This window comes from Diabrotica virgifera, chromosome 5 (genome assembly GCF_917563875.1).
Source record: "Diabrotica virgifera virgifera chromosome 5, PGI_DIABVI_V3a".
Classification (NCBI taxonomy): Eukaryota; Metazoa; Arthropoda; class Insecta; order Coleoptera; family Chrysomelidae; genus Diabrotica; species Diabrotica virgifera.
This window is the reverse complement of record NC_065447.1, coordinates 3,396,062-3,423,571: the sequence shown is the minus strand read 5'-3', so window position 1 is coordinate 3,423,571 and position 27,510 is coordinate 3,396,062. Positions and strand designations below refer to the sequence as shown.

General features: G+C 31.7%; 2 protein-coding genes across 4 annotated transcripts in view; one reads left to right on the top strand and one right to left on the bottom strand.

Annotated features, from left to right (window-relative positions):
* The window catches only part of LOC114335067 (nuclear hormone receptor FTZ-F1 beta), a 179,635-nt gene extending 177,133 nt beyond the window's left edge, over nt 1-2,502 (bottom strand). For both annotated transcript variants that reach the window (XR_007698400.1, XM_050652237.1), the window contains exon 1: nt 2,095-2,502. The gene's annotated coding sequence lies outside the window, so the exon portion shown is untranslated. The remainder of the gene's footprint in view (nt 1-2,094) is intronic.
* A 4,624-nt stretch (nt 2,503-7,126) lies between these two features.
* Nucleotides 7,127-27,510, top strand: part of LOC126885615 (ras-related protein Rab-9A) — a 32,337-nt gene continuing 11,953 nt past the window's right edge. For both annotated transcript variants that reach the window (XM_050652235.1, XM_050652236.1), the window contains exons 1-2: nt 7,127-7,281; nt 7,409-7,668. In XM_050652235.1, the coding sequence (XP_050508192.1) occupies nt 7,486-7,668 (183 nt within the window). In that variant the 5' untranslated portion in view covers nt 7,127-7,281; nt 7,409-7,485. The remainder of the gene's footprint in view (nt 7,282-7,408; nt 7,669-27,510) is intronic.

Genomic DNA, 27,510 nt, shown 5'->3' with positions numbered 1-27,510 from the left:
AGAGTAAATGAACTGGTAAGGTCTGTCTGTGGAAGATCATTAATATAAATTAGAAATAAAAGTGGTCCCAATATGGACCCTTGAGGTAATCTGATATTTATAGCTCTCTCTGCCGACCTCATTCCACCCACCTGCACACTCTGCTTTCTATCGGAGAGATAGCTGGAGATCATTGCAATGCTACTATCTCCAAACCCATACCTCTCCAATTTCCTGAGAAGCAGTTCATGCGAAACACAATCAAAAGCTTTGCTCAGGTCACAAAATGTAGCTGACAGATACCAGCTCTGCTCAAAAGCCTCTTGAATCTTCATCACTAAGTCCATGATGGCTTTTGTCGTATTTAGACCCCTTCTAAAACCAAACTGACTATTTGTGAACAAATTTTTGGATTCAAAGTACTTAATAATCATTGCTGCCATACATTTCTCAAATACCTTTGATATTATAGGAAGGAGTGATATTGGCCTATATAATTGGATGAGTCATCATTGTCACCCTTTTTATAGATCGATACCACCACTGCATTTTTGAACAGATCAGGAAAGATGCTTTCCTTAAAGCAGTGATTTATAAGTGTTTTTAATGGACCAGCAATGAGATGTTTCACTCCTTTTATTATGTTAATCGAGAATCCGAAGTAGTCTCTACTTTTCTTGTTCACCATATTTGTTAAAATGTCTCTGATTTCAATGAGAGAAACATCTTGGAAGAAAAATTCTTCCCCAAACATGGTGACATCAAAATCCAAGGGATTGAAAAGGGAAGGTTGAATCTGGGTTTGCAAGTTACAGGCGACATTAGTGAAGAAGTCATTAAATTCATTAGGTGTAATTTTTGTTTCTAACTTGCTTTTAGACTTGTTTCTGTGTTCATTGATGATATCCCACATACACTTAACTGGATTGGATGCAGTAGAAATAAGGTTATCATTGGCCCTTTGTTTAGCTGACTTTATTGCTAATTTGTAATCTTTTTTGTGATTTGCTAATAGAGTTTTCTGAGCCAATGTAGGAAACTCATCATACTGCTCCTTTAGCAAGTGCAGAGTTTCCCTCATGGACTTCAAATCATCGTTGAACCAGTTTATTAGTCGACTTTGATCTCTACGTTTTCTATAGGATTTTTCAGGAAAAGAGTGTAAGAAAGCCTTACTTAATCCATTATGAAATGCAAAGAATTTACCTTCAGCAGGTAAGTCAGAATCTTTTAGAAACTCCCATTTTAAACCTTCGACATATGAAAAAAAAAGAACATTTACCCTTTTGTATAATTGGTCTAAAAACAGATCTAACAAGTGCTGGATCATTACCACTAGTAGGAACAAGGAAATCAAGAAGCTGGCCACAATGATCAGAGAGTGCAGTCTCAACAACCTTCACATTACAGTCATGATGATCCAAACTCAGAAATATATTGTCCAGACAATTATTCCCCCTTGTGGGTTCAAAGACCAACTGGGATAGTTCAAAACAGGAAAACAAGCTAACACATTCTCGAGTCACAGAAAGAAAATTCACATTGAAGTCCCCCACAACCAATAAATTACCTTTACCATGAACTATAGTCAATGCTTGCTCCATTATTTCCAGATCGATATGGAAGGCCTATTATCAGGGATTAAAATAAAGACTGGGTAATGATAATGAAAGCATAGAAGAGACATTACAAAGGAATAGAGGAATTTAATACCAAAACAAAAAATTACTGTACATTTTATGAAGATAAACAAATTTTTCTTGATGAATATTATATCTAAGAGAAGAATGAGAATTTTATATATCTACAGTCAGTTTGTTTATGTTTTCTCTGTAGGAACAATGCATTTTTTGTGGGTGTTGATAATTGTGTGGGAAATCTGACAATGTCGCCCATGTCATATACTTTTTTAACTGTCTAAGCGAGTGCTAGAGTGAGACGGAGCGAGTAGGTGAATGACTGTTCTCACTTATGTTCACCTTGGACACAAATACAGAAAAATATATTTTACTGCTAATTAGATGCAAAGGCAACATTCCTTACTAAATACCTGCATTATTACCGTTGGCTTATTGAAAACTAATTGGATACGAGCGTTTTTAAAGGTCTACTCACCTTTTTCCACTGATTTCAACATTCTGTTAGGTATTTCTGGTAATCTTGGCTCAGTCCTATATTGAGAGTAACTGCTGTTGAATAAAACTGAGATGAATTAAGTAATGTCTGTTTTCACTTTCTCAAATACCATTTCATGGCACTCCTCGATAGAGTTTATTGACTTTACCCAGGTATATAACACAACCTTTACCAACATATACGGACACATTCATACATAACAAAGATATATTTCACTTCGAACTGCTCGCATTCACTTCTACCGCGTTTAATTCAACTAAAGTATTAATCAACTAGGTACTTAAAAACGATTTAACTTTTGTTTGTAGTTCCAACAGAAACAAGAACAGAGATCCGCTCGCCTTCACAAATCAAATGTGTCTGTAAAAACAATGGGAATTAAAAAGGCTAAGGTGCTGACACCTGCCAGACGTAACAGTAACTGTAAAAGTTGTTAGCGGGACCTTCGAATAGTGAAAGGGACAAGGTAAACAGTTTTAAACAAATAAACACAAATTTAGAAAAGTGTTAAACGGTTATTGATATTTTTAGAGTTGCGCAAGCAATAATTAACTTGTTATAATGGTTATCAGCAAGGTGTTTATAGATGTCAAATTTGCACCTGATAGGTAGACAGCCAAGATCACACAATATTTTTTATGGAAGAAATTTTTGTTATAACATTTTCATTTTACATTTTATTAAAGCTGTATTTTTGAGAAAGGTTCAATATAACTAAAAACTACTTTACTTTAATATATCATAACAAAAATGAATCTTAATATAAGGTTTGTTATATTTGGACCTTGCGTCCAAATGCGATTTTGCGGATTTTGAATGTCAGCTACGCGCGCGAAATCAATTTTTTAAATGAAATTTGTATCAGCTCGACAGTAAAAATTCGATATCTTTTGAACAGTGTGTCATATTCACAAAAATCAAAATTAGTTTTAAAGGTGAAAAGTGCAGCTTTCGTATCAATTATTTGTAATTTGCCGCAAAATGAGGTCAGTTTTTATAAAGCTGTTAAATAAATAAACGCAGCGCGATTTTTGATCGGCTTACTTCCATTGATCGGTCACTATAGAATTTCCATTGCTAGAGCCTAATCTTCAAAACCATAACGTGGTATTTCGATTTTGAACCAGTGTCGAATCTACCGGGAGGGAAAATTGGGAAATTTCCCCCTAACAAGGTCCAAAATTAAAGAAAAACAATTTTTGAAACATGAAACTTAAACTACAGACAGTGGCGTACCGATAGGTCAGCGGGCCCTGGTTCCAGTTGGGCCTATATACCTAGTATAGAAGCAGAGTTGTAGGTAATGAAAAGTAGGTTCTTATTAGTCAAATTCCAAATAGGCAAATTTCAACGTGAAATAACCAAAAAATTAGGCACTTTTCGAGAAAAACTCATCACAACTTTTTTAAAGTTTTTAAAAAACTTTGTTTTTTTTTAGTTTCTAGCATCAATATTAAGTATGTACCGCTCAAAATAAAGTTGGTACCTTTTTTTTGGTAAAAATATCGTAAAAATCACCCCCTAATTAGCATCCCAAATGCAATTAATTGTTACCGCTCCACAAGTTAATTGACTTATGTATTGTATGTATGATCTGTAAGTTTTATCGGCTCAAAGTGCACATTTTTGAAAAAAATTTGGTTATAATTTAAAAAAAAATTATTTTGAAAAAAATTATCAGGTATCTAACCTATCGTATTGGGAATATTTTTATGACCCAGCGCATAAAAGTTGCATTAAATATCTGTTTCCGAATTTCTGCAACTTTGTAGTTTACCTACAACTTATTCATGGATCGTGCTAATATAAAAAAATACAAGTGTTTGAGTTAAAACGTGTAGGCAGCCACCGGCGGTTAGTTTTTAACCAAGTGTTGAAGCAAGGGTTTTGGTAAGCAGGTAAAACTGGTAAGGAACCTGTGTTTCTTAATAAATTTTGTTTTCAATTTTTTTGATGAAAAGGTATTCTTCGTTTTTATTTATATTACCTACACAAAAATTAAAATTTATTAAGCAGTTACATTTCCTAGTGTGTACCTACATACTTGTGTAGTTCAAAATGTCCCAATCAAATTAGAAACAAAAGAAGCAAAAAGGGCGTCAGAGCGGGCACCTGCGGGGCCCGGGCCCTGGTTCCGCGGAACCCACGGATTCATGCTCAGTACGCCACTGACTACAGACAGACAAATTCAACCCAATAAACACGCTAGTTAGGAAAATTAAGGGAATTCAAGCATATAATAAGTCATTTATGTCTTTTATGTAGCTTTTGTATTTACTTTTTTATGTCTTTTGGTTGGTGTTTCATTATTGGAAGTTTTCCCCTAAAACAAATTTCCCCTCCCAAAGCAAATTTGTAGATGCGCTACTGTTTTGAGCTGCGGCAATAAATATGAGGCATACTTGAAATATTCCTAAATATTAAACTTTCTCGTTACAAAATGATCTCACGTCAGAGAAAAAATGCTTCCACGAAGAACCCATTATTGGGTAAAATTTGTAGATGATATTGTGTAATTTCAAAAAACGTACTTGTACAGTCAAAAACAAGTAGTTTTAAATAAAAAGTTTTAAATTGTTTGTAAATGTGAATTATGAATCCACTTTGAAATAGTGATTTTGATACATCTTGAGAGCTTGGGACTTATAAAAAGAATGGCGAACTTGTCTCATTATATAATAAGTATAGTTCTATTATTTAATTTCCAGTATTACTACATTTTATCAATCCCAAGAAATTTCTTATGAAAGTCATTAAATATTTATAAAGATATAAAGTATTAACCACAACAAGAATAATTAAATATTTTTAAGTACATGTAACATTTAAATGACTTATTTAGGATTTAGGAGTCTGCTTCTCAAATAATTTTTCTAGCACAAGGAACAAGGCACTATATAGTCCGTTCTTTAACGGTAAAATATTGCAAAACCTCTAAATTTTAAAGAACCGCTTGGATTGACATGAAATTTGGCATACACATAGCTAACAAGTCAAAGAAAAAAAGTGATATTGTGCCGATATGTGCTTTTGCCCTGGGGGTTGTTTTCACCCCCTCTTGGGGGTGAAAAAATATTTGTCCAAAGAAAGTCAGGAAATAGATATAACTGACTAATTTTAAGTAACTTTTGCTCTATAGAGTTTTTTCACTAAGTCAATACTTTTACAGTTATTTGCCAGTGAATATGTTTATTTTTTTCAACAAAATAACCACGCTTTTAGACGGTTTTTCGCAAATAACTCAAATAGTAAGTATTTTGTCGAAAAAACATTCTTCGCAAAAATACAGCCAGTAAAAAATTTAAAAAAAAAATGGTGTATATATCACGTCTCTACACCTAGTAGAAGCAGAGTTATAGCTAATGAAAAATAGGTTCATATTCGTCAAATTCCAAATGGAATACTTTAACGTGAAATAACCAAAAATGAAGCACAGTCCCGGGAAAACTCATTTCAACTTATTTAAAGTGTTTAAAAAAGCTTCATTTTTGTTTTATAAAAAAATTTCTAGCATCAAAATTAAACAAATTACGCTCAAAATAAAGTTAGTCCCTTTTGGTTTTGCTAAAAAAATCGAGAAAATCACCCCCTAATTAGTATCTTAAATGAACTTAATCGTTAACACTTCACAAGTTTCTTGACTCGTGTATATATTGTTTATATGATCTGTAAGTTCCATCGGTTCAAAGTCCTTACTATTGAAAGGGTTGTAGTTAAAAGGGGTTGAACGAGTCACTGATCACGAATGTATGCAAATTTAGAAACACCAAATCTTAATCAATTTTTGTCTAACAGAAAAACAAAAAAATACATGATATTCAGAAAAGCAAATCTGACTTTTTTTGTTTTTCGAGATTTTTGGTATCTCTAACAATTTTTAAGTTATTTTGAAAAAAAGCATATTTTTCAAAATTTAAATTTTTCAAAATTTTACTTTGAAACCAAATTTTTTCAAAAATAAGCACTTTGAATCGATGAAACTTACAGATCATATAAACACAACATAAGTATAAAATAATTTGTGGAGCGGTAACGATTAATTTCATTTAAGTTGCTATTATAGGGGTTGGTCTTCCCGATTTTTTTTGCAAAATCAAAAGGGACCAACTTTATTTTTACAGTAACTTGCTTAAATTTAATGCTAGAAACTTTTTGTAAAAACAGAAATAAATGTTTTTTTAAACACTTTAAAAAAAGTTATAATGGGTTTTTTCCCAAAAAGTGCTTAATTTTTTCGATATTTCACGTCGAAATATTCTATTTGAAATTTGGTGAATATGAATATATTTTTCATTGGCTATAACTCTAAGTTCTACGAGATGCAGAGACCTAGCACGTACACCATTTTTTTGACTTTTTTATTAGCTATATTTTTGCTAAGAACATCTTTTTCGACAAAATACTTACTTTTTGAGTTATTTGCGAAAAACCGTCTAAAAATGTGGATTTTGTTGAAAAATGAACATATTCACTCGCAATATAACTCGAAAAGTGTTGACTTGGCGAAAAAGCTCTATAGAACAAAAGATACTTAAAATTAGTTAGTTTACCCATTTCCGGACTTATTTTGGACATATATTTTTCACCCCCAAGAGGGGGTGAAAGTCACCCCCAGGGCCCAGGGCAAAAGCACACATCGGCACAATATCACTTTTTTTCTTTGACATGTAAGCTATACGCATGCCAAATTTCATGTCAATCCAAGCGGTTCTTTAAAATTTAGAGCAAAAACCGTGAAAGAATGGACTAATATTGAAAAATATAAATATAATATAAATATTTCCATTATTAGGAAAATTAGAATGCCTAAAAATTTTAAAATGTGTTATCCCTGCTGCCATCTGCTGACCGATACTTAAAATAATAGTTTACACAAAAATTCGCATTGTGAAGGTCACAAAAAACCTTCCCGATTGGCCAAAAACAAGTTCCTGTTTTCTCTTTTTAACCCATATCGACTTTCTCCTTTTACAATTTCAAGGTTTTTTCTTATGTCACAAATACTGTCAAATGTGTCAAATGAGTGACACCTCAAAGTGTGAGATCATATTTTTATTCAAAGATAAAAAACAATATTTTTAAACAAAGATTTACTAAATAATTGCGTCCAGTATGTTGGTCAATAATAGTACAGTTTAAATTTTAGCAGTATTGACTTGAAAACGGGTAAATAATGTTTTTATTTTTGTGGTTAGTGTTAGATAAATTAGACTAATTAATTCAATAAAAACATCATGACTCATATTCTCGTATTATAAACCCAGACAATCTAACACCGTTCTTTCTGTTCCAGGGATTTACATTAAAAAGTCAATGTTTGTACAAACCATGTGATAAATTTAATACAAATATCAGAAGTGAACAGTGAAGATGAGGTCTAACAATAAGAATACGCTTTTGAAAGTCGTAATTCTTGGGGATGGTGGTGTTGGGAAAAGTTGTCTGATGAATAGATTTGTGTCCAATCAATTCGATGAACACTCTTTTCACACGATCGGTGTGGAGTTCCTGAATAAAGACATAGAAATTGATGGAGAAACTTACACTCTACAGGTATGTTTTTCCACAGTTTTTCTTATCATACACACATTTTATTGCGCGTTTCAAGGTATTCTTATCTGAAAATTTATTATTAAATGTGATTGAGCGACATTCAGTTTGATCCCAATTATAATTTTATTATTACTTTAATTAAGCCAGGCATAATTTTGCAATGTTATGCTGTTGATTGAATAACAAACTATATACAGCAAAGGGGATGATATGGGTCCAAGCAATCTATACATTTTTTTGTTAATGGCACCTATTCTATTAAATCTATTGTATTAAATTGTAAGACCTATGAACCCTGGTGTCATAACCGATGAGTAAAGAACTTTGTCCCCTGGCTCAATCACCTGATTTTTTATTTTGCGTATTTAATAGTTCTGTATGCCGCAGGTAAAGGGCACTATGTCCATTATTGTCAATATTGGGATTATAGGTATTGTCCAAGTAAAAAATACTGTAGAATAGCTTTAAGCCAGTGAAATATGATATTCTTCAAATATAGATGTTAGGTCAAACGTTTAAGAAGCGGCCCCTTGAAAGCATCTGTGTTTTTACGGCCAGACCTCCCACATATCTATTCACAAGTTTCGTGCAAAACATTAGTTTTAGTTCGGTAGCCTAGCAGTGTATTAGTACTGGAGTGTACGTGTGTTAAGTGATACGAGTGTTTTGTTTGCTCTAATTATTTTGAATATTGGTTTAGTATTTCGTTTGGAGAGTGTCAAGTGTTGATTATTGTAATCTAATTAATGTGTTTATATTTAAAAAAAAAATATAAATACAAAAATAAAAATCCAGTTTTTGTGGTGAAACAAATTAAACGATTGTTAATGGGACCCAAAAAGCGAAAATGGATTCCGCTTCGACGGCGATAAATCGGAATATTCTGCAATCTAACGAACCTATGCAATGTGACGCAATGGGTACTAGTCAGCAGCCAGTGGCGTACGCTCCAAAATACCAAATGTGCACTGATCAACAATTACAAGGTAATATGCAAATTTCTCAACCATTAAACACATCTTACTCTCAACCCTTAAAGCAACCCCAATATACTAACCCACCTTCCACCTCATTAAATCAAACCGAATGGAAAACAGTCGAAAACTCCAACAAAAGACATCGAACTAGTCCAGACAAAAGAATTGTAAAGCAAACAAAAATAAACGATTACTGGCTGAACTCGCCGACTACCACTTCTAACAGATTCGAGGCACTAAATAGCGAGTCAAAAGATGATGAAATAAATGACAATGAAAGCACAAGTGAAAAAGAGAAAATAACCAAACCGTCTCCAATATTTATTAAGGGGGTTAAACACATACCCCCACTTATCGAATTACTAAACCAAATTGCTGAAAATAATTACGAATTAAAAGTTCTTAGCTCCGATCAAGTTAAACTTCAGCCAAAATCTGCTGACTACTATAGTACAATAACAAAAGCCCTATCGGAAAAAAAGACAGAGTTTCATACTTATCAAATAAAAAACGAGCGCAGTTTCAGGGTTGTTCTTAAGAACATGCATTACTCGATGGACAAAAATCTTATAAAAAGGGAAATAGAAGAGAAAGGCCACACTGTTAGAAACATTTGGAACATCAAAAACCCTAAAACTAAAGATCAGCTATCACTATTTTTCGTCGACTTGGAACCTTCTGATAATAATAGAAATATATATGACATTGAGTTCCTATTAAACCATAAGATTAAAATTGAACCACCGTACCAGAAAAGAGAGATACCACAATGTTCTAGATGTCAACGATACGGACATACCAAATCATACTGCCACCTTAGACCACGATGTGTAAAGTGCACAGGGGATCATGCAACAGAGCAATGCACTAATAAAGAAAGAAGTGCCAATGTCAAGTGTGTACTCTGCGAGGGAGACCACCCAGCAAACTACAAAGGTTGCAGGGTATACAAGGAGCTACAAACGAAAAAATTCCCAACGATTAGACCCAGGCCTAGCATGCCAATTAATCATGCACAACATGTCCAAGCAGGAGTTACCTACGCCCAAATCGTTAATAACTCACAACAAATTACGAATAGTAATACAAACCAAACAGAAGTAATTACTACCAATACTCCCGCCTCAAATGACATGGCTGAACTAAAGAATATGTTAAAAGTCCTGATGGAACAAATGGGTACACTGTTAAACCTTCTCACCACCGTCGTCACTAAATTAACAAAATTATCTAATTCTTGAAAATAGCTATTTGGAATGCCAACGGGCTAACAAATCATGCTCAAGAAGTTAAAGCTTTTATACTAATACACAACATCGACATAATGTTAATATCTGAAACACACTTTACAAATAGAAGCTATCTGAGAATTCCCAACTATGCAATATATAACACCAAACATCCAGATGGCACTGCACATGGAGGAACTGCAATCATAATTAAGTCATCTATAAAACACCACGAGTTAAATAAGTTTAAAAGAGACTATATACAAGCAACAAGTATTAGTATAGAAGACTGGAACGGTCCTTTAACAGTAACTGCAATATATAGTCCACCACGACATACTATAGCCAAAAATCAATACCAAGAATTCTTCAACACACTTGGAAACAGGTTTCTAGCAGGCGGCGATTATAACGCAAAACACACTCACTGGGGATCCAGGCTAATAACTCCGAAAGGTAGGCAATTATACATGGCAATGGAAACCAACAACCTTAAATACATATCTACTGGCGAACCTACATACTGGCCCACAGACACAAACAAAATTCCAGATTTGGTTGATTTCTGTGTGACTAAAGGAATACCACTTGAATCCCAGACAGCACAATCTTGTTTCGATCTTTCATCCGACCACTCTCCTGTCTTGGTCATGATATCTACGAATATCCTCGAAACACAACCTCCACCATATCTAAGTAGTAAATATACCAATTGGATTAAATTCCGGGCTATCCTTGATGAGAGACTGGACCTAAACATCCCACTAAAATCGGATGGCGAAATTGACGAAGCAGTAAATCAATTAAGTAGGATAATTCAGGAAGCTGGCTGGCAGTCAACACCTAAACAACCAAGAACAATCATACACAAAGATTTACCCAACGAAATAAAAGAAAAAATCGCAGAAAAAAGAAGACTAAGGAAAGTATGGCAAAGAACCCGTGCACCCCAGGATAAAAATAGATTAAACCAAGCTACAGCGCGACTAAAAACTTTGTTAAACAACAATAAAAACAACGACATAAAACGATATCTACAAAATCTATCTGCTACGGAAACCTCCGAATACTCGCTATGGAAGGCAACACGAAAGATTAACAGACCACAACTCTCTAATCCGCCTATCCGGGCTAGTAACGGACGATGGGCTAAAAGTAACAACGAAAAAGCTACAGTCTTTGCCAAATACCTGGAGGAAGTGTTCCAACCACATGCCCAAAACAACAACTCTGATGCAGAAGATAATATTCAATTGTATTTAGAATATCCATACCAACTAGAAGCACCGTTGGAGAAATTCACAGCCAAACAAGTTTTCAACAAAATCCAAACAGATATGAATCCGAAAAAGTCCCCAGGGTTCGACTTAATCACTGCAAGAATTTTAAAAGAACTTCCCAAGAAAGGCGTGCAATATTTGACACAGATTTTTAACGCAATCTTAAGAACTGGTTACTATCCCCTTTTGTGGAAAGTGGCACAAATCATCTTAATACCCAAACCAGGCAAGCCTGTAGAAGAAGTTAAGTCCTATAGACCTATCAGTCTACTTTCAGTGATGTCAAAGGTTTTTGAAAAACTCTTACTAGACAGATTACAGCCAATCCTCGTGGAAAAGCAGCTAATACCCAACCACCAGTTTGGATTTAGACAACAACATGCTACCACCGAGCAAATTCATCGAGTCTGCAATTCCATAAACAAAGCCTTAGAAGAGAAGCAATATTGCTCTGCAGCCTTTTTGGATGTCTCGCAGGCTTTTGATAAAGTCTGGCACACTGGCTTGCTATACAAAATAAGAAAAGTCCTTCCTCTCAACTACTTTCTAATCCTCAAGTCCTATCTCTCCGACCGCCATTTCCTTGTAAAAGTTAAAGATCAGTGCACTAACTTATATCCAATCAACGCTGGAGTACCTCAGGGTAGTGTCCTTGGACCAGTTCTCTACCTACTCTACACAGCAGATCTTCCTACAAGCCAAAACATCATCACAGCCACATATGCAGATGACACAGCAATCATTGCAGCTCACTCAAACCCGTACATGGCCTCGCAACTGCTCCAGACAAATCTCGACAGTATAAATATCTGGTTACAAACATGGCGAATTAAAGTAAACGAAAGCAAGTCAGTACATATAACGTTCACTAATCGAAAAGATACGTGCCCAACCGTCTCAATAAATAATCAAGTACTACAACAAAAGGATGACGTAAAATACCTAGGTATGCACTTGGACCGCAGATTAACGTGGAAGAAACACATATTCACGAAAAGAAAACAGTTGGGTCTGAAACTCAATAAAATGTACTGGCTGATAGGAAAAAGGTCACAACTGAGTTTGTACAATAAAATTTTAGTATACAAGGCAGTGATTAAGCCAATATGGAGCTATGGTATCCAACTGTGGGGATCTGCGTCGAGATCCAATATCGACATCCTGGAGAGATTCCAATCCAAAACCTTGCGCATTATCACAAATGCACCGTGGTACATGCCCAATGAACACATCAATCGTGATCTCCAAATGAAGACTGTCAAAGAAGAAATTGCCAGTTACGCCCAAAAATACGACATCCGACTACAAAACCACCCCAACAGGCTAGCGAAGAACCTAATGAGACCCCAGGCAAACAGAAGGCTAAAGCGCCACACTCCAAGCGATCTACGAACAAGATTTTAAATTTTAAATTTTCAAAAATATTTTATTTATTATAGAGTTTTATTTATAGGGTTTTATTTATTAGTCACAAATAATTTTGTTAAGTACTAAAATTATGATTTTATAGGTTATTGTCACTGGACAGTCTCCTGCAAGTCTCTTTTAATTGTTAAACAATTTACTTATTGTAATCATTATTACAGATTGTAAATAAATGGGATGTAAAAAAAAAAAAAAAATTAATGTGAATAGTGATGTGGCGCCCGTGGGATAATGTAAATATCGCATACGATAACGCTGATATTGTAGAAATTGCCTGTGCTAGTGTGAATGTAATTACTAAAAAAAGAGCTCGTAAAGAAGATTCGAATGCATTTAAATGCAGAAACACAGCAAGTATGTTTGAATGTATACAAAAATCTACGTACGAAATTCGGCTTCGATGAAACACTATTGGCACAAGCCACCTCTGATTTAACAGAAATTCCACTTTCTACTGTATATAAAATAGTTAAAAATGAACCCTATCATCGCAAGAAACGATGTGACTACAAATTTTTAAGACCTTTAAATCCTTCACTTGTAAAACTATTGAAAACCACAATATACGACTGCTACAAAAGCAATGAAATACCTACAATAGAAATAATAAGAAAGAAATTGGAAACAACCTGTCGAAATATGAACTGCTGTGAGAAAACTCTTCAAAATTGGATAAAAAAAATGGGCTTTAAGTTCAAAAAAATAAATAAACGTCAAGCAATTATGGAAAGCTAAAGAATAGTCAACAGACGTAATATGTACCTAGAAGAAATTACTAAATATAGGCAAGAAAATAGGAGAATTTATTACATATTTAGATGAAACTTGGTATGATACCCACGATACAGTAAAGAAAGGATGGACAGATGGTTCAAGCATGTGCATACCAGAAATGCCTGCAAATAAAGGCTCGCGACTAATTATTGTACATTGCGGAGGAAGTGAGGGATGGATTCCGAATGCTTTAAAATTATGTGGGAAGAAAATGGAAGATTGTAACGTTGACTACCACAAGAATATGGAAGCTGACATTTTTGTAGATTGGTTTGAAAACTCGCTGATCCCAAACTTGGAGAAAAACAGCGTAATAGTGCTTGACAACACTTTCTATCATTCCCGACAGCTCACTAAAATACCAAATACATCTTCAAAGAAAGCTGACCTGCAAAATTTTTTAATGGAAAATGATTTGTATTTCGAAGATTTTTACACAAAAAAACAACTTATTGAAGTTCTACACACGAAGCAATTTAGAAAATTATACGCTCTAGAGAGTATTGCCGAAAAGCATGGACACACTACAGGGTGTCCCGAAAAGATTGGTCATAAATTATACCACAGATTCTGGGGTCAAAAATAGGTTGATTGAACCTCACTTACCTATATACAATAGTGCACACAAAAAAAGTTACAGCCCTTTGAAGGTACAAAATGAAAATCGATTTTTTTTCATATATCGAAAACTCCGAGAGGTTTTTTATTGAAAATGGACATGACTAATTTTAATCGCAGCAACATCTTAAAAAAAATTATAGTGAAATTTGTGCACCCCATAAAAATTTTATGGGGGTTTTGTTCCTTTAAACCCCCCAAACTTTTATGTATGTTCCAATTAAATTATTATTGTGGCACCATTAGTTAAACACAATATTTTTAAAACTTTCTTGCCTCTTAGTACTTTTTTGATAAGCCAGTGTTTATCAAGATATTTTGAATATTTGTCGTATCCACCACATATTTGTATATGGTTAAGAGGATCGGTACGTATTTTCGGCTGCAATGCTATTCAAATGGGGATTCACTTTTTTCGAATCCTGAGAAAACTAATAAGTATTTTTGAAAAATTTAAACGCAGAATGAAAGATTACGTTATTAGCGAGGGCCGAAAGTCCCTGAGAACTTCTATAATGTTTATTTTAATAAGTTACAGGGGTGAAAAACTAAGAGAAAATTTAGTGTGATTTTTAATTTCAAATATCTCATTCAAAATAACCTTTTTATTTATTCTAAGGGACTTTCGGCCCTCGGTAATAATTTAGTCTTTCAATCTGCGTTTAAATTTTTCAAAAATATTTATTGGTTTTTTCAGGATTCGAAAAAAATGAACACAATGCCGTGGTAATATTTTCCAAATCTATCTTTGTCTTACAACGCACTCAGCGGAATATAATATTGTCAGTATATATTGTCAGTCAGACACTGACAATCAGTGACACTTTTAAATATTTGACATTGCATCGGGAATATTTTGAGTTATTGATTAAATATTATTGATATTAAGGGCCGGTTGTTCGAACGCTAATCAAAAATGATCATTATCAAATATTTAATTACTTTCACAACTGTCAATGTCAACTTTGATTGGGTTGCTGAAAACAATTTTATTGATTACAATTATGAAATTAATTAAGCAATTATGTTAATAATTGTTATGTTAATTGATTAACTAATCTCATAATTATAATAAATTATGTTTTCAGCAACCCAACCAAAGTTGACATTGACAGTTGTGACAGTAATTAAATATTTGATAGTGATCAGTGTTGATTAGCGTTCGAACAACCGGCCCCAGTGTATTTGATAAATAATTGATTTAAGACGTGAACTTAATAAAAAGTTATTTATTGTGTATTATTTGTGGAAGATCCAAGCAGAGAATATATCAGGATAATATATTCTGTGATCCAAGTATTTTGTTGTTAAAGATGTTCAAAACTGTAAGCGTTCCATAACAATATATTATTAATAAAATCACTTTAACACTTTTCCTCTTTTCTCGATTGAGTATTAGTTTTTGTTGTACAAATAAATTATTACAATCACTGAATACATAGTTAAAAAATTATCACATTTATTAACTGAATTAATAATTTGCAATTATAAAAATAACAGTTATCCAAGAACATTCAAAACCCATCTCTTTAAATTAATGATGACATTTTCAAGTAGAATGACATTCTAGTAATGTTTACATATCCATAAATCCATACCAGTGTGAATTTTACTACACGTAATTTGCCGTGTAAAGACAGAAAAAGTAGGGATACATGTAAAATATTTGCGAATTATGTACCCATAGCCTTAAGTATAATTATAGACACCTGTTAAAAATCTGAAAATTTATTTATAACTTAAATTTTTTGGTATATTTTGAAAAAGAAGCCATATCTCGATAAAAGTTAACTTATCAAAAAAAGACTAAGAGGCAAAAAAGTTTTAAAAACACTGTGTTTAACTAATGGTACCACAATAATAGCTTAATTGGAACGTACACAAACATTTGGGGGTTTAAAGGAACAAAACCCCCATAAAATTTTTATGTAAATATAGTAAAAAAGAAGCCGCATCTCGATAAAAACTGGTTTATTGAAAAAATACTAAGAGGCAAAAAAGTTTTAAAAACGTTGTGTTCAACTAATGGTACCACAAAAATGAATTAATTGGAACGTACACAAAAGTTTGGGGGGGTTTAAGGGAACAAAATCCCCATAAATTTTTTATGGGTGGACAAATTTCACTATAATTTTGTTTCAAGGTGGTTCTGCCATAAGAATGATACATGCCCGTTTTCAATAAAAAATCTCTGAGAGTTTTCGATATATTGAAAAAAAATCGATTTTCATTTTATAACTTCGGAAGGCTGTAACTTTTTTTATGAGCACATTTGTATTAAGGTAAGTTAGGTTCAACCGAACTATTTTTGACCCCAGAATGTGTGGTATAATTTATGACCATTCTTTTCGGGACACCCTGTATATTGAGACTTCCCCCCTACTTTTGTGTTTTCAATCCTATTGAGTTAATTTGGGGACAATTAAAACCAAGTATAAGGCGTTCAAATAAATTTCCTAAATTTGACAAAGAGGTAATTGAGATAATTAAAAAAGAAGTAGCCAATATTACCAAAGTAGACTGGCAGAAAAGAATCGCCAAAGTGATCAAAGTGGAAGAATATTATAAGAAGATTGGGTACTTCCACATTAATGGTGGAAATAAATTTATTATTGAATTGGGCGATGATAGTGACGAAGAAAATACGGAAGAAGGAGAAAATGAGTTAACGACGTTCTACACCTTCGTTGCGGGGTATGCCTCTCAGAGGAAAGGGGGGAAACTTATATGCAAGCGAAAGTTGGTAACAATGCATTTATAGCAGAATACTCAAATCATATGTTTCAGTATTGAATACTTTATAAAAATAAATTATAATAAATTACGGAAATTACGGAATAAATTACGGAATTAATTGTAATAAATAAATTAAAAATAAATGGTACGGTAAACAATCCTCATTTTTTAATATGTTATTCCTTACAAAAAAATCTTTAATTTAAGCACAAATAATTAAAAATCGTAAATTTGGGTCAAAAGTTATTAACTTTTTAAGAATTCCCATAAGAGCCCATGTTAAAACTTAACTTTGACCCTTAATAGTAATTAAACGGCAAGGTAAAACAAATTTTAAAAAATCAAGTCTTAGTTTTTTGAAGTAAACTATAACATACTAAAATTTCATGCAAATCCTTAATTCTTTGTCGAAGGTGTAGAACGTCGTTAAGTATATCAGTATTTTAATTGTTGTGTTGTGCAATTAATTTTCCAAGCATAAGTGTACTAATGAAAAGACTCGGTTAAAAAAATATTTTTAGATTTTGTATTTTTAATAAAAAAAGAGAAGAATTGGTACAGAACGACAACTGATGTGCACAATTAAACAGAGAAAAACGGCATACCTGGGACACATAATTAGAAATGAAAGATATCAGTTTCTGCAAACCTTAATTGAAGGAAAGATCGAAGGAAGAAGGGGAGTGGGCAGGAAGAAAATGTCATGGCTCCGTAATGTCAAACAATGGACAGGACTAAAAAACATAGGAGACCTAATACATACTGCAAGGGATAGAGAAAAATGGTCAAACGTGATCGCGAACATCCATTAGTGGATTGCATAAGAAGAAGAAGAAGAATAAAAAAAGAGCGGGGACATGCTTGCATTTTGTGCTGAATTTTAAAAGTTTTGAACTGTATACCTAAAGTAATTTTAGATCTAACTGTGTTTTTATATTAAAGTTCTTTTAGTATCAGTAATTCTAACAATAACAAGATTAATTATAAAAGCTATTCTACATCAGTTATTAATGCAAGCATGCGGTAAGAGGGAGGTCCCTGTGAGGTTAAATGTTATTAAAAAATTGATAAAATTAATTTTAACACATACAATATTATGTCCTGCTTTAACGGTATTTACCTAAGTATAAATAAATATTTTTAACTACATATTTAATTACCAGAAAACACCAGCTGCCGGCCTAATATTAAAGAAGAACAACCCAAAGAAAGCTACAAATCTTACCTATTACACTATATAGATTGCTTGAACAATACTGCTGTTATAATGAGCTTTTAATTCTTCACACAGAGGTATAGAGCACTATGTCCTACTTTATAAAATAAATAACAAAGATAAGCACTTTATAAAAAGTATCATGTCACATTTTGGTTAGAGGCAGAGGGCACCGTGTGGACATGAAACCCTATACCTCAGTGTACATTGCTTTATAAATCCAGTATTAAACAAGCAGGGTAAAGTATTACACTTTACCCTGTAATGTTTGTCATAAAGGAGAAACAAATTAAAGTTTAACATTGTAAGTATAATGCATTTTTAGTAAACATCTAGTACCATGACCCAAAAGATTTTGAAGAGGTAAACAGCACTATGTCCACTAGCTTGTGTTTTAATTTTTTTTTTATTAAAAATAAATGAAGTTTATTATCACAATATGTGTTTTAAATAATACAATTTTGAAAGTTAATAATCATAAATTAGACAAGAGATTGTGACGTAGTGTGTATTAACATACATCCTGTGAATAAAGAAACACAAAAATAAACTTAAAACGCTTCTCCTGTAAAATTACAAAATACCCCGCAGAAACCTTATGGGAAATGGCTCTCTGTCAAATGCTCTGAAACTTTTGGTTCTGGTCCTTGATAGGTCCTTGATGTGTAGAACAAAAGACTCAATGGGCACGTTGCTCCAAAAATCATGTGACGTCATCCATCTGGGCGTGATGACGCAATCGATGATTTTTTTAAATAAGAATAGGGGTCGTGTGATAGCTCATTTGAAAGGTTATTGAATTCTCTATTCACTAGTATAAACATTAACATAATTATTTAAACAGGGTGCCCAAATTTTTTTTTTAATTAAATTAATTGAAACAAAAATCAGAATGTATATAATTTATTTAATTCGAAATACATTTTACTGCTTTACTTTCAGAAAACAGAAAAAAAAATGTTTATTTGAAAAATAAACATTGCTTTTCGCTTAAATTAAATATTCAAACTGCTATGAGGCAGGTGGGTGGCAGCTTTAATATTGAAGTTAAGCGAAAAACAATACTTATTTATCAAATAAACATTTTTTCCTGTTTTTGAACAACAGTAAAATGTATTTCGAATTAAATAAATTGTATACATTTAGGACTTACAATACCGGAATTCCGGGATCTCGAATACCTTTTTTAACACTTATATCATAAATAACTATTAAAGTTAAATTAATTTACAAATAGCAAATTTCATAAGTAAAAGTACTATCCAATTATATGCAAAATTTATCCTAGAATCAAATATATAGTTTTTCTATTTGCACATTTTTTGTATCTTTCTATTACTACTCTCTATGTAATGTTATAAACAAGATCTACTCATTTCAAAACAAAATTTAATAGGTTTCATATATTATTTAATAACAAGTCGATATAACAACTGAGGATAGTATAACTATAAGTATATGTGTATACAAGTATATATAGATAGTATAAGTGTATATTTTTTATTCACAATACCGGTTTTAATACCGGGATGCCGGTATTTGAAATTTTAAATACCAAATACCGGTATTGAGATTTTGGCTCGGTATTGTAAGTCCTATATACATTCTTCTTTTTGTCTCAATTAATTTAATTAAAAAAAATTTTTGGGCACTCTGTACAAATAATTATGTTTATATTAGTGAATAGATAATTGAATAACCTTTAAAACGAGCTATGACACGACCCTTATTTTATTTAAAAAAAATCATCGATTGCGTCATCACGCCCAGATGGATGACGTCACTAGTATGATATTATGCGAAAATATTATAATTTAACAATAAAAATCGACCTGATTCGTAATTTATCTCCAGATTCGCCCATTCTCGAGAAAATGAATTTATTCCAACTCGAAACACGTCCTCACTGTACCTATAACTTCAGAGGGTTATATCTTAAAACCATGATTTTTTGGAGCAACGCGCCCATTGAGTATTTTGTTCTACACATCAAGGACTACCAGAACCCAAAGTTTCAGAGCATTTGACAGAGAGCCATTTCCCATAAGGTTTCTGCGGGGTCCTTTGTGACATAGTGCCCTTTACCTCCGGCATACAGAGTTTTATTCTACTAAATTTTTTGGATTGTTCTTGTCTGTTATATTGATCTGGATCTGATTGTTATTATATAGAGATAGAGTTTTTCTCACTTTTCAGACTAAGTTCATAAATATTGCAGAGTGTAATATCTGGAGAAAGTCAATAGAAAAGGTGTATCATATCATGGATATTGACATTTTTATTTCATCATGGTTTTTTATTAGATAACATTTAAGCAAAAAATGGGCTTTTTTCATTACTTCCAAAATTGTGCAAAAACTACTCATTGTAGATAAAAACTTTCAACAGACATTTCTTGACAATAATTGCTCTTTAAAATGAGATTTTCTTAAGGTACTAGTACACTTTAGAAGACCAATAATAAGCATTTTTTCAAGATTTTTTTTTCTCAGAACCTTTATTAAAAATGAACATACAACTTTTTACGTATTAATATCTAACTCTTGGAGAATACAAAAAATATATCTTTTTTCATTTATGCACGTACACTAATATTGTAGAGGGCGCCGAAGTCGAGGCCTCGAAAAAAAGTAGTTCCGATGGCGGACAGTTAATCTCAGGATTGGGATCTCTGAAACAAAAACATTGTATGGCATTTGAAAAAGGAAGGTTTTTTACTTGACAATTTACAACTGTTAGTGAAAAATTCCGCAAAAAAAATTTTACGGAAATTTGTATAATTTTTGTGAAAAAATCGCCCGTTTTTCTTCATGGTTAAAAAATATTTATTTTTATTTTTTGGTCAAATTGTAGTAAATTGTCACGTAACAAACCTTCCTTTTTCAAATGCTGTACGATTTTTTGGTTTCAGAGATTCTCTAAGAATCTATTCTCTAACTCTAAGAGTTAGATATTAATATGTAAAAAGTTTTATGTTCATTTTTAATAAAGGTTCTGAGAAAAAAAAAAAGAATGTGTGTACTTTTGTACGCACGTAAGAAGTTATACTTCTATTATATGATTTCAACGAAATCAATATACTTTAAACAGTTTCTCTACTACTTTCCAAAAATTTTTATTAAAACAATACCAAAAATTAAAAAAATAAAAGAATAAAACACACACAAACACATTGAAAAATGCCACAAATGATTTCTGACCAATAATTGTTGCCAAAAATTTTAATTAAATACGTATTTTCTGAAAAAATTATATAATAATATACATACAATCATAAAATCTATAAAAAAAATTAAAAAATAACAACTTGCTTGGGGCTTGAACCCACTTCTACCGCACCGTACGAAAGTTGAAGCGATTTCCCACTGCACCACATTCGCGAATACGTCATGTGGGAATATACACAAACTAAACGTTTACACCATAAACTTTTTGACATTTTGTTTATATGAATTTAATCAAATTATTAGTTTGATTTTTGTCGTATTAAAATACAACAAAATATAGAGTAAGAAAACGATATATTAGATGAAGATTTGTAGAAAGTTTGTTCGTAATCAGATTATGTAAATTAAAGCATTGCCTACTAATAGGTAACTACATTATTTTTTTTACATTTTCCAAATAGGTAGTTATGAAGATAATTTTTTATTGGAATACAACTGAAACATTTAGAATTACGTACCTGCGGCTTTTCAAAACTATTTAAAAAGTCACTATAATTATAAAGGGCCTAGCCGGGTAAGATGGTGAAAAGTGCCCCCAGCTCGATTTAAATTCCATATAGGCCAATTTTTAGCACATATAGAGGAACTCACTTTCTGAAATTTTTAGCCCCCTAGGTGGTCACGTGACCCCCCTAGAGCCTAATTAGGCTTTTTATGTTTTTATTTTTTATCTCAGCCGCATTAAGAGCTAGCCAAAAACTTTATTTAAAAAAGTTGTAAGTTTCAAAAAGATCTATATGAGAAATTTTTTTTTATTTTTTTTTGGCGGAAAATTCGAATTTTTAGAACAATTTTAAACTTTTAAATAAATCTGAAAAAAAAACTAAGACACTCGTTTTTACGAAAATTAATTATAATGTGTATTTTTGCACAATCTTTCACCCTGAATTTTTTCAGATTTTTAAAATTGGTGAAACGTACCTTTAAAAATAAAAAACCGCATTTTTTCGGTTTTTTTTCGTTTTTTTGATACAATTTTATACATATTTTTCAAAAAATTTAACACCGTCACTAGAATAGGTAAAAAACTGAAAAATAATTGGGATTTGCTTCATAAAAATTTTTTGTAACGCCATCCATTTTCAAGATACAGGGCGTTGAAGAAAACAAAATTTTACATATTTTTTACGATTTTGCCGAAACTACTGGCAACATTGTAATAAAACTTGGCGGGTTTTAAGAGGTAGTTATTGTGCATGTTTTGACATACAACTAAGGATTTAATATTCATCATTGGCGCGCATAGGGGTAATGGTGTGAACTTTTCAAAGAAAAAAAAAATAGTACGCCACTGACATATTTCAAATTAACAATCATTTTTGAATTCCTCGTTCAATTTGCAATAAAAAATCTATCTTCTCATTTTTTCATACGACGCGCTGTTTTGCTGCAAAAAATAAAATATCTTAACGCTTCCAAAGTATTCGAATTAATTTTGATAATGGATGTATGAGTTTATTATGTATGTAGATGTAGAAACTACTAGAAGTTCGAATACTTTGTAAGGGTTAAGATCTTTTATTTTTTGAATAAAAATGGCGCGTCGTATGAAAAAATAAGAAGATACATTTTTTGTCACAAATTGAACGAGAAATTAAAAAACGATTGTTAATTTGAAATATGTCAGTGGCGTACTATCTTTATTCTTTAAAAAGTTCAGACCATTACCCCTATGCGTGCCAATGATGAATATCAAATCATTAATTGTATGTCAAAATATTCACAATAACCAGCTCTTAAATCCCGCCAAGTTTTATTACAATGTTGCCAGTAGTTTCAGCAAAATCGTAAAAAATGTGTAAAATTTTGTTTTCTTCAACGCCCTGTATTTTGAAAATGGATGGCTTTACAAAAAATTTTTATTAAGCAAACCCCAATTATTTTTCAGTTTTTTACCTATTCTAGTGACAGTGTTACCTTTTTTGAAAAATATGTATAAAATTGTTTCAAAACACGAAAAAAAAACTGAAAAAATGCGGTTTTTTATTTTTAAACGTACGTTTCACCAATTTTAAAAGTCTGAAAAAATTCAGGGTGAAAGATTGTGCAAAAATACACATTATAATTAATTTTTGTAAAAACGAGTGTCTTAGTTTTTTGTCAGTCATTTAAAAGTTTAAAATTGTTCTAAAAATTCGAATATCCCGCCAAAAAATTAAAAAAAAATTTTTTCTTATAGATCTTTTTGGAACTTACAACTTTTTTTAATAAAGTTTTTGGCTAGCTCTTGATGCGCCTGAGATAAAAAATAAAAACATAAAATGCCTAATTAGGCTCTAGGGGGGTCACGTGACCACCTAGGGGGCTAACAATTTCAGAAAGTGAGTTCCTCTATATGTGCTAAAAATTGGCCTATATGGAATTTAAATCGAGCTGGGGGCACTTTTCACCATCTTACCCGGCTAGGCCCTTTGATTTTATTTCTGTCCTAATATATACAATAATTTTGTTTACCGATAACCTCCATATTGAACAATTATTGACAGATCATTTCAACACCCAATCAGAGCCCGTATAACGACTAATACCATACTGTCGGTGTGCGCATGCGTGCAGATTAATAAAATTTCACCCTCAATGAAATCGCGCCTAAAGAAGTATAACTTCAAAAACTCTTGAAAAAATGCTTACTTTTGGTCTTCCAAAGTATACTAGTACCTTAAATACTAAAGTTCAATTTCTCACAGTATCAATCATAATCTGATGATGAAATTTATATTTATTTTGACATATTACTTTTTCAAAGAAGTGTTGTTTTGATAATCCTTACTGTGAAATGTGAAATAATACAAAAACAAACATACAATCAGCTGTTGCTGATAAAAACTGTTGCATTATGTATTAGGTAATTTATAAAAACATTGGAAAGCTGGTATTCAATAATAAGGAAGTCTGTACATATATCACTAACATTACAAGGACATTCTAATTTTAACAAATATACAGTATGTCCCTGTAAGTTGTATCCATATGGAAAACTTTTTTATTATTAATTTTACGAAAAAAAGTTATACTTTATAAAAAGCTCTGCATGGTCCAAAACCTAAGATTTAATTATCAAATATCGAATTTTTTGAATATTATACGAGGTATGTCAAAAAGTTTGAATTTCACTCAAGAGTAAAGTAGCTTTATTTTTCGTAATATTGGAAATTGCTATTATGAAAAGTTGTTTGGAATTAAAAACTATATTCTAATATGCAATTACATCCTTCTAATTGAAAAAAAAAATTTTTTGAGAAATTATGGATAACTATCATTATTTTTTCAGTTATTTCAATTCTGATAACTCTTTTATTATTAATTTTACGAAAAAAAGTGATTCTTAGTAAAAAGTTCTGGATGGTCTAAAACTTAAAATACAACCATCTTATATCAAATTTTATCAATTTTATACGAGGTATGTCAAAAAAGATAAATTTAGGTCAAAAGTAAAGTACCTTTATAGTTCAGAATATTTCAATTAGAAGGATGTAATTACATACTGAAACATAGTTTTTAATTTTAAATAACTTTTTGTAATATCAATTTTCGATATTGTGAAAAATAAACGTATTTTACTCTTGAGCGAAATTCATATTTTTTGACATACCTCGTATAAAATTGATAAAATTTGACAAAAGATGGTTGTATTTTAGATTTTAGACCATGCAGAAATTTTTATTAAGAATCACTTTTTTTCGTCAAATTAATAATAAAAGAGTTATCTGAATTAAAATAACTGAAAATAATGTTATCTATCCATAATTTTTCAAAAAAAAAAAAAAATTCAATTAGAAGGATGTAATTGCATACTAGAATACAGTTTTTAATTCTAAACAACTCTTCATAATAGCAATTTTTAATATTGTGAAAAATAAAGCTACTTTACTCTTGAGTGAAATTCAAACTTTTTGACATACCTCGTATAATATTCAAAAAAATTGATATTTGATGGTTAAATCCTAGGTTTTGGACCATGCAGAGCTTTTTATAAAGAATAACTTTTTTTCGTAAAATTAATAATAAAAAAGTTTTCCATATGGATACAACTTACAGGGACATACTGTATATCTGAGAAATTGTAAATTGTTAAATAGCTTATATTATGATTGTTTGAAAGTGTAGGATGATAATTTTAGTAATTATTAGATGAAGAACATTATTCTTACAGTTGTATTCATGCTTTTATGGATTGGATTTTTCTTCTGAAAGGGAGATTAACATGTGCAATAGTAGATTATACCACGAGTCAATAATGATGGCTATTATTCCCGAGGAATATTTACGAACCGAGCCGCGTTAGCGGCGAGGGAGTAACATTCCGAGGGAATGAGAGCCATTATTGCGAGTAGTATACTCTACTTTATCTACGACAAATTAATTAATTTAAGATTTTTAATGAACAACTTTATTTGTTAAAAACATTAAAATTAGTAATAGTACAATTAATAAACTGAATTGGTTGAGAATCATCATTAACTTTAGTAGAGTTTTTAATACAAATATTTACATAAGGTATTAAGGTAGATGCTGTTGCTGTAGCTAGTTCTACAATTTCTGGTGGTGTACAATTAAAAGATTTTTCATTTTCGTCCATCTCAACACAAACTGTCAAATATACTATTTGTTTGACAGTGACACTTTTTGAGGTTGATTATTTTGTTTCCGTGGTGAATTTTGTGATTGTTGTGCCAGAGGGATTAATAGCTATTAATCCCGCATTATTAATCCCTAAGGGATTATTATATGGCATTATATTGCAAACACCACAAGTATAATACATATATTATGTATCAGTCGTAGATAAAATTCATTATAAGACAGCTGAGGATGTATTTATGCAGCTCTGCGTGAGGATCTTCAATGAAACTCTGCATTAAAGTTATATGTGATTTATAACAGTTTTTGGTCTACTTGTTCGAATGCCATCTTTTACTCGTCGAGTTTTATGAAAGCGATTTACAGTTTTTTGTGTTGTAGTCTTATTGGTGGAGAATGGTTTGTTGAAGTTGGCTACTTCATTACAAGATCTATATCGATTACTGTAGCGTAGCCCCTCATCATTAAAACAGTACCTAATTCGCTTTTTCATTAAAATCCATCCTTGTTGTAGAGCTTTTAAACATAAAAAAATTGTCAGCTTTTGTTATGAATACAATTTATTTTACAAAACTTTTCAATAGGGCTTTTCATCGATTGTCATTTGTTTCGAGCTTCTGTCATATGTTGTATAATCTGTGTATAATACATAGCCATATTAAGGGCCTTAATAATTAAGGGTAAACAAGGCATGCTGAACAAAAAAGCGTAATGCGGAAGCAGTCGATCGGTGGTCTATCTCTTTTAACCAAACGTTCCTGCGCATGTAACAGACAAAGATGGCTAGACCACTCAATCAAATCAAATCAAATTTTTTATTTAATCCCTTTACACTGTAAATACAGGGTGATTGATTAGTAGGGTAAAGCTCAATAGATCCGCTATAGTAATAGATAGCAATAAAAGTTAATAACAAAAATTTTAGCCACCTTTGAGCTTCACATTACAAAATTAGTTAGAATGTTACAGGATGTTCGATAACACAGTGGCAGACCAAACTTATGTTTTTTTAAATGGAACACCCTAGATGTATTTTATTTTAAATTCGAAATCCTGTTAACTTCTCCATCACAAAAATATAAAGGTTTGTTATGTTATACAGGGTATTTACAAAGTTATAACCAATTTTATATGAAAATCGTAACAAGTTCAACTTCCTGTATAAATAAAAATAAACAAAACAGCAATGATTTATTCATGCCATATTTTTTTACGTATTGTCAAAATTTTCAAGAATGATTGATATTGCTAATTTTCTTTATATCAAATACAGGGTGAGTCAAAACGCAAGTACATTATTTTCTCAGTAATTTTAAATGGAACACCCTGTATTTTATATCACTATTGAAAAGTACCATTACCATACTTGAATTTTTAGATAGCATTCCCTATGTCGTAAATTTATTAGTTTTCGAGATATTTTCATTTTTCAATTGACAAGTAGCGTGGCCACCCAAATCACAAGAATTTAATAAACTGGACTGATTTTTTTGAAGTTACGTTAATAATGAAGTTTATAAAATACCTCCAACAACAAGGGATGAGATGAAAAATAGAATGAAAAGTGTATTTCGATGTGTTAATTTACAAATGCTTCGTAGAGTTCAATGATCGTTTTTAGGCGTGTATAAATGTGTTAGGAGGTAATTTTGAACACCTTATACCGGGTGGTGAATTGGAACACGGGCCATAGGAAACTCAATGTAAAATTCTAAACTGTTGAATTCCTGCTTCCCTAATTATTTGACATCAAAAGTCATAAGAAACTATTTGTAGAGA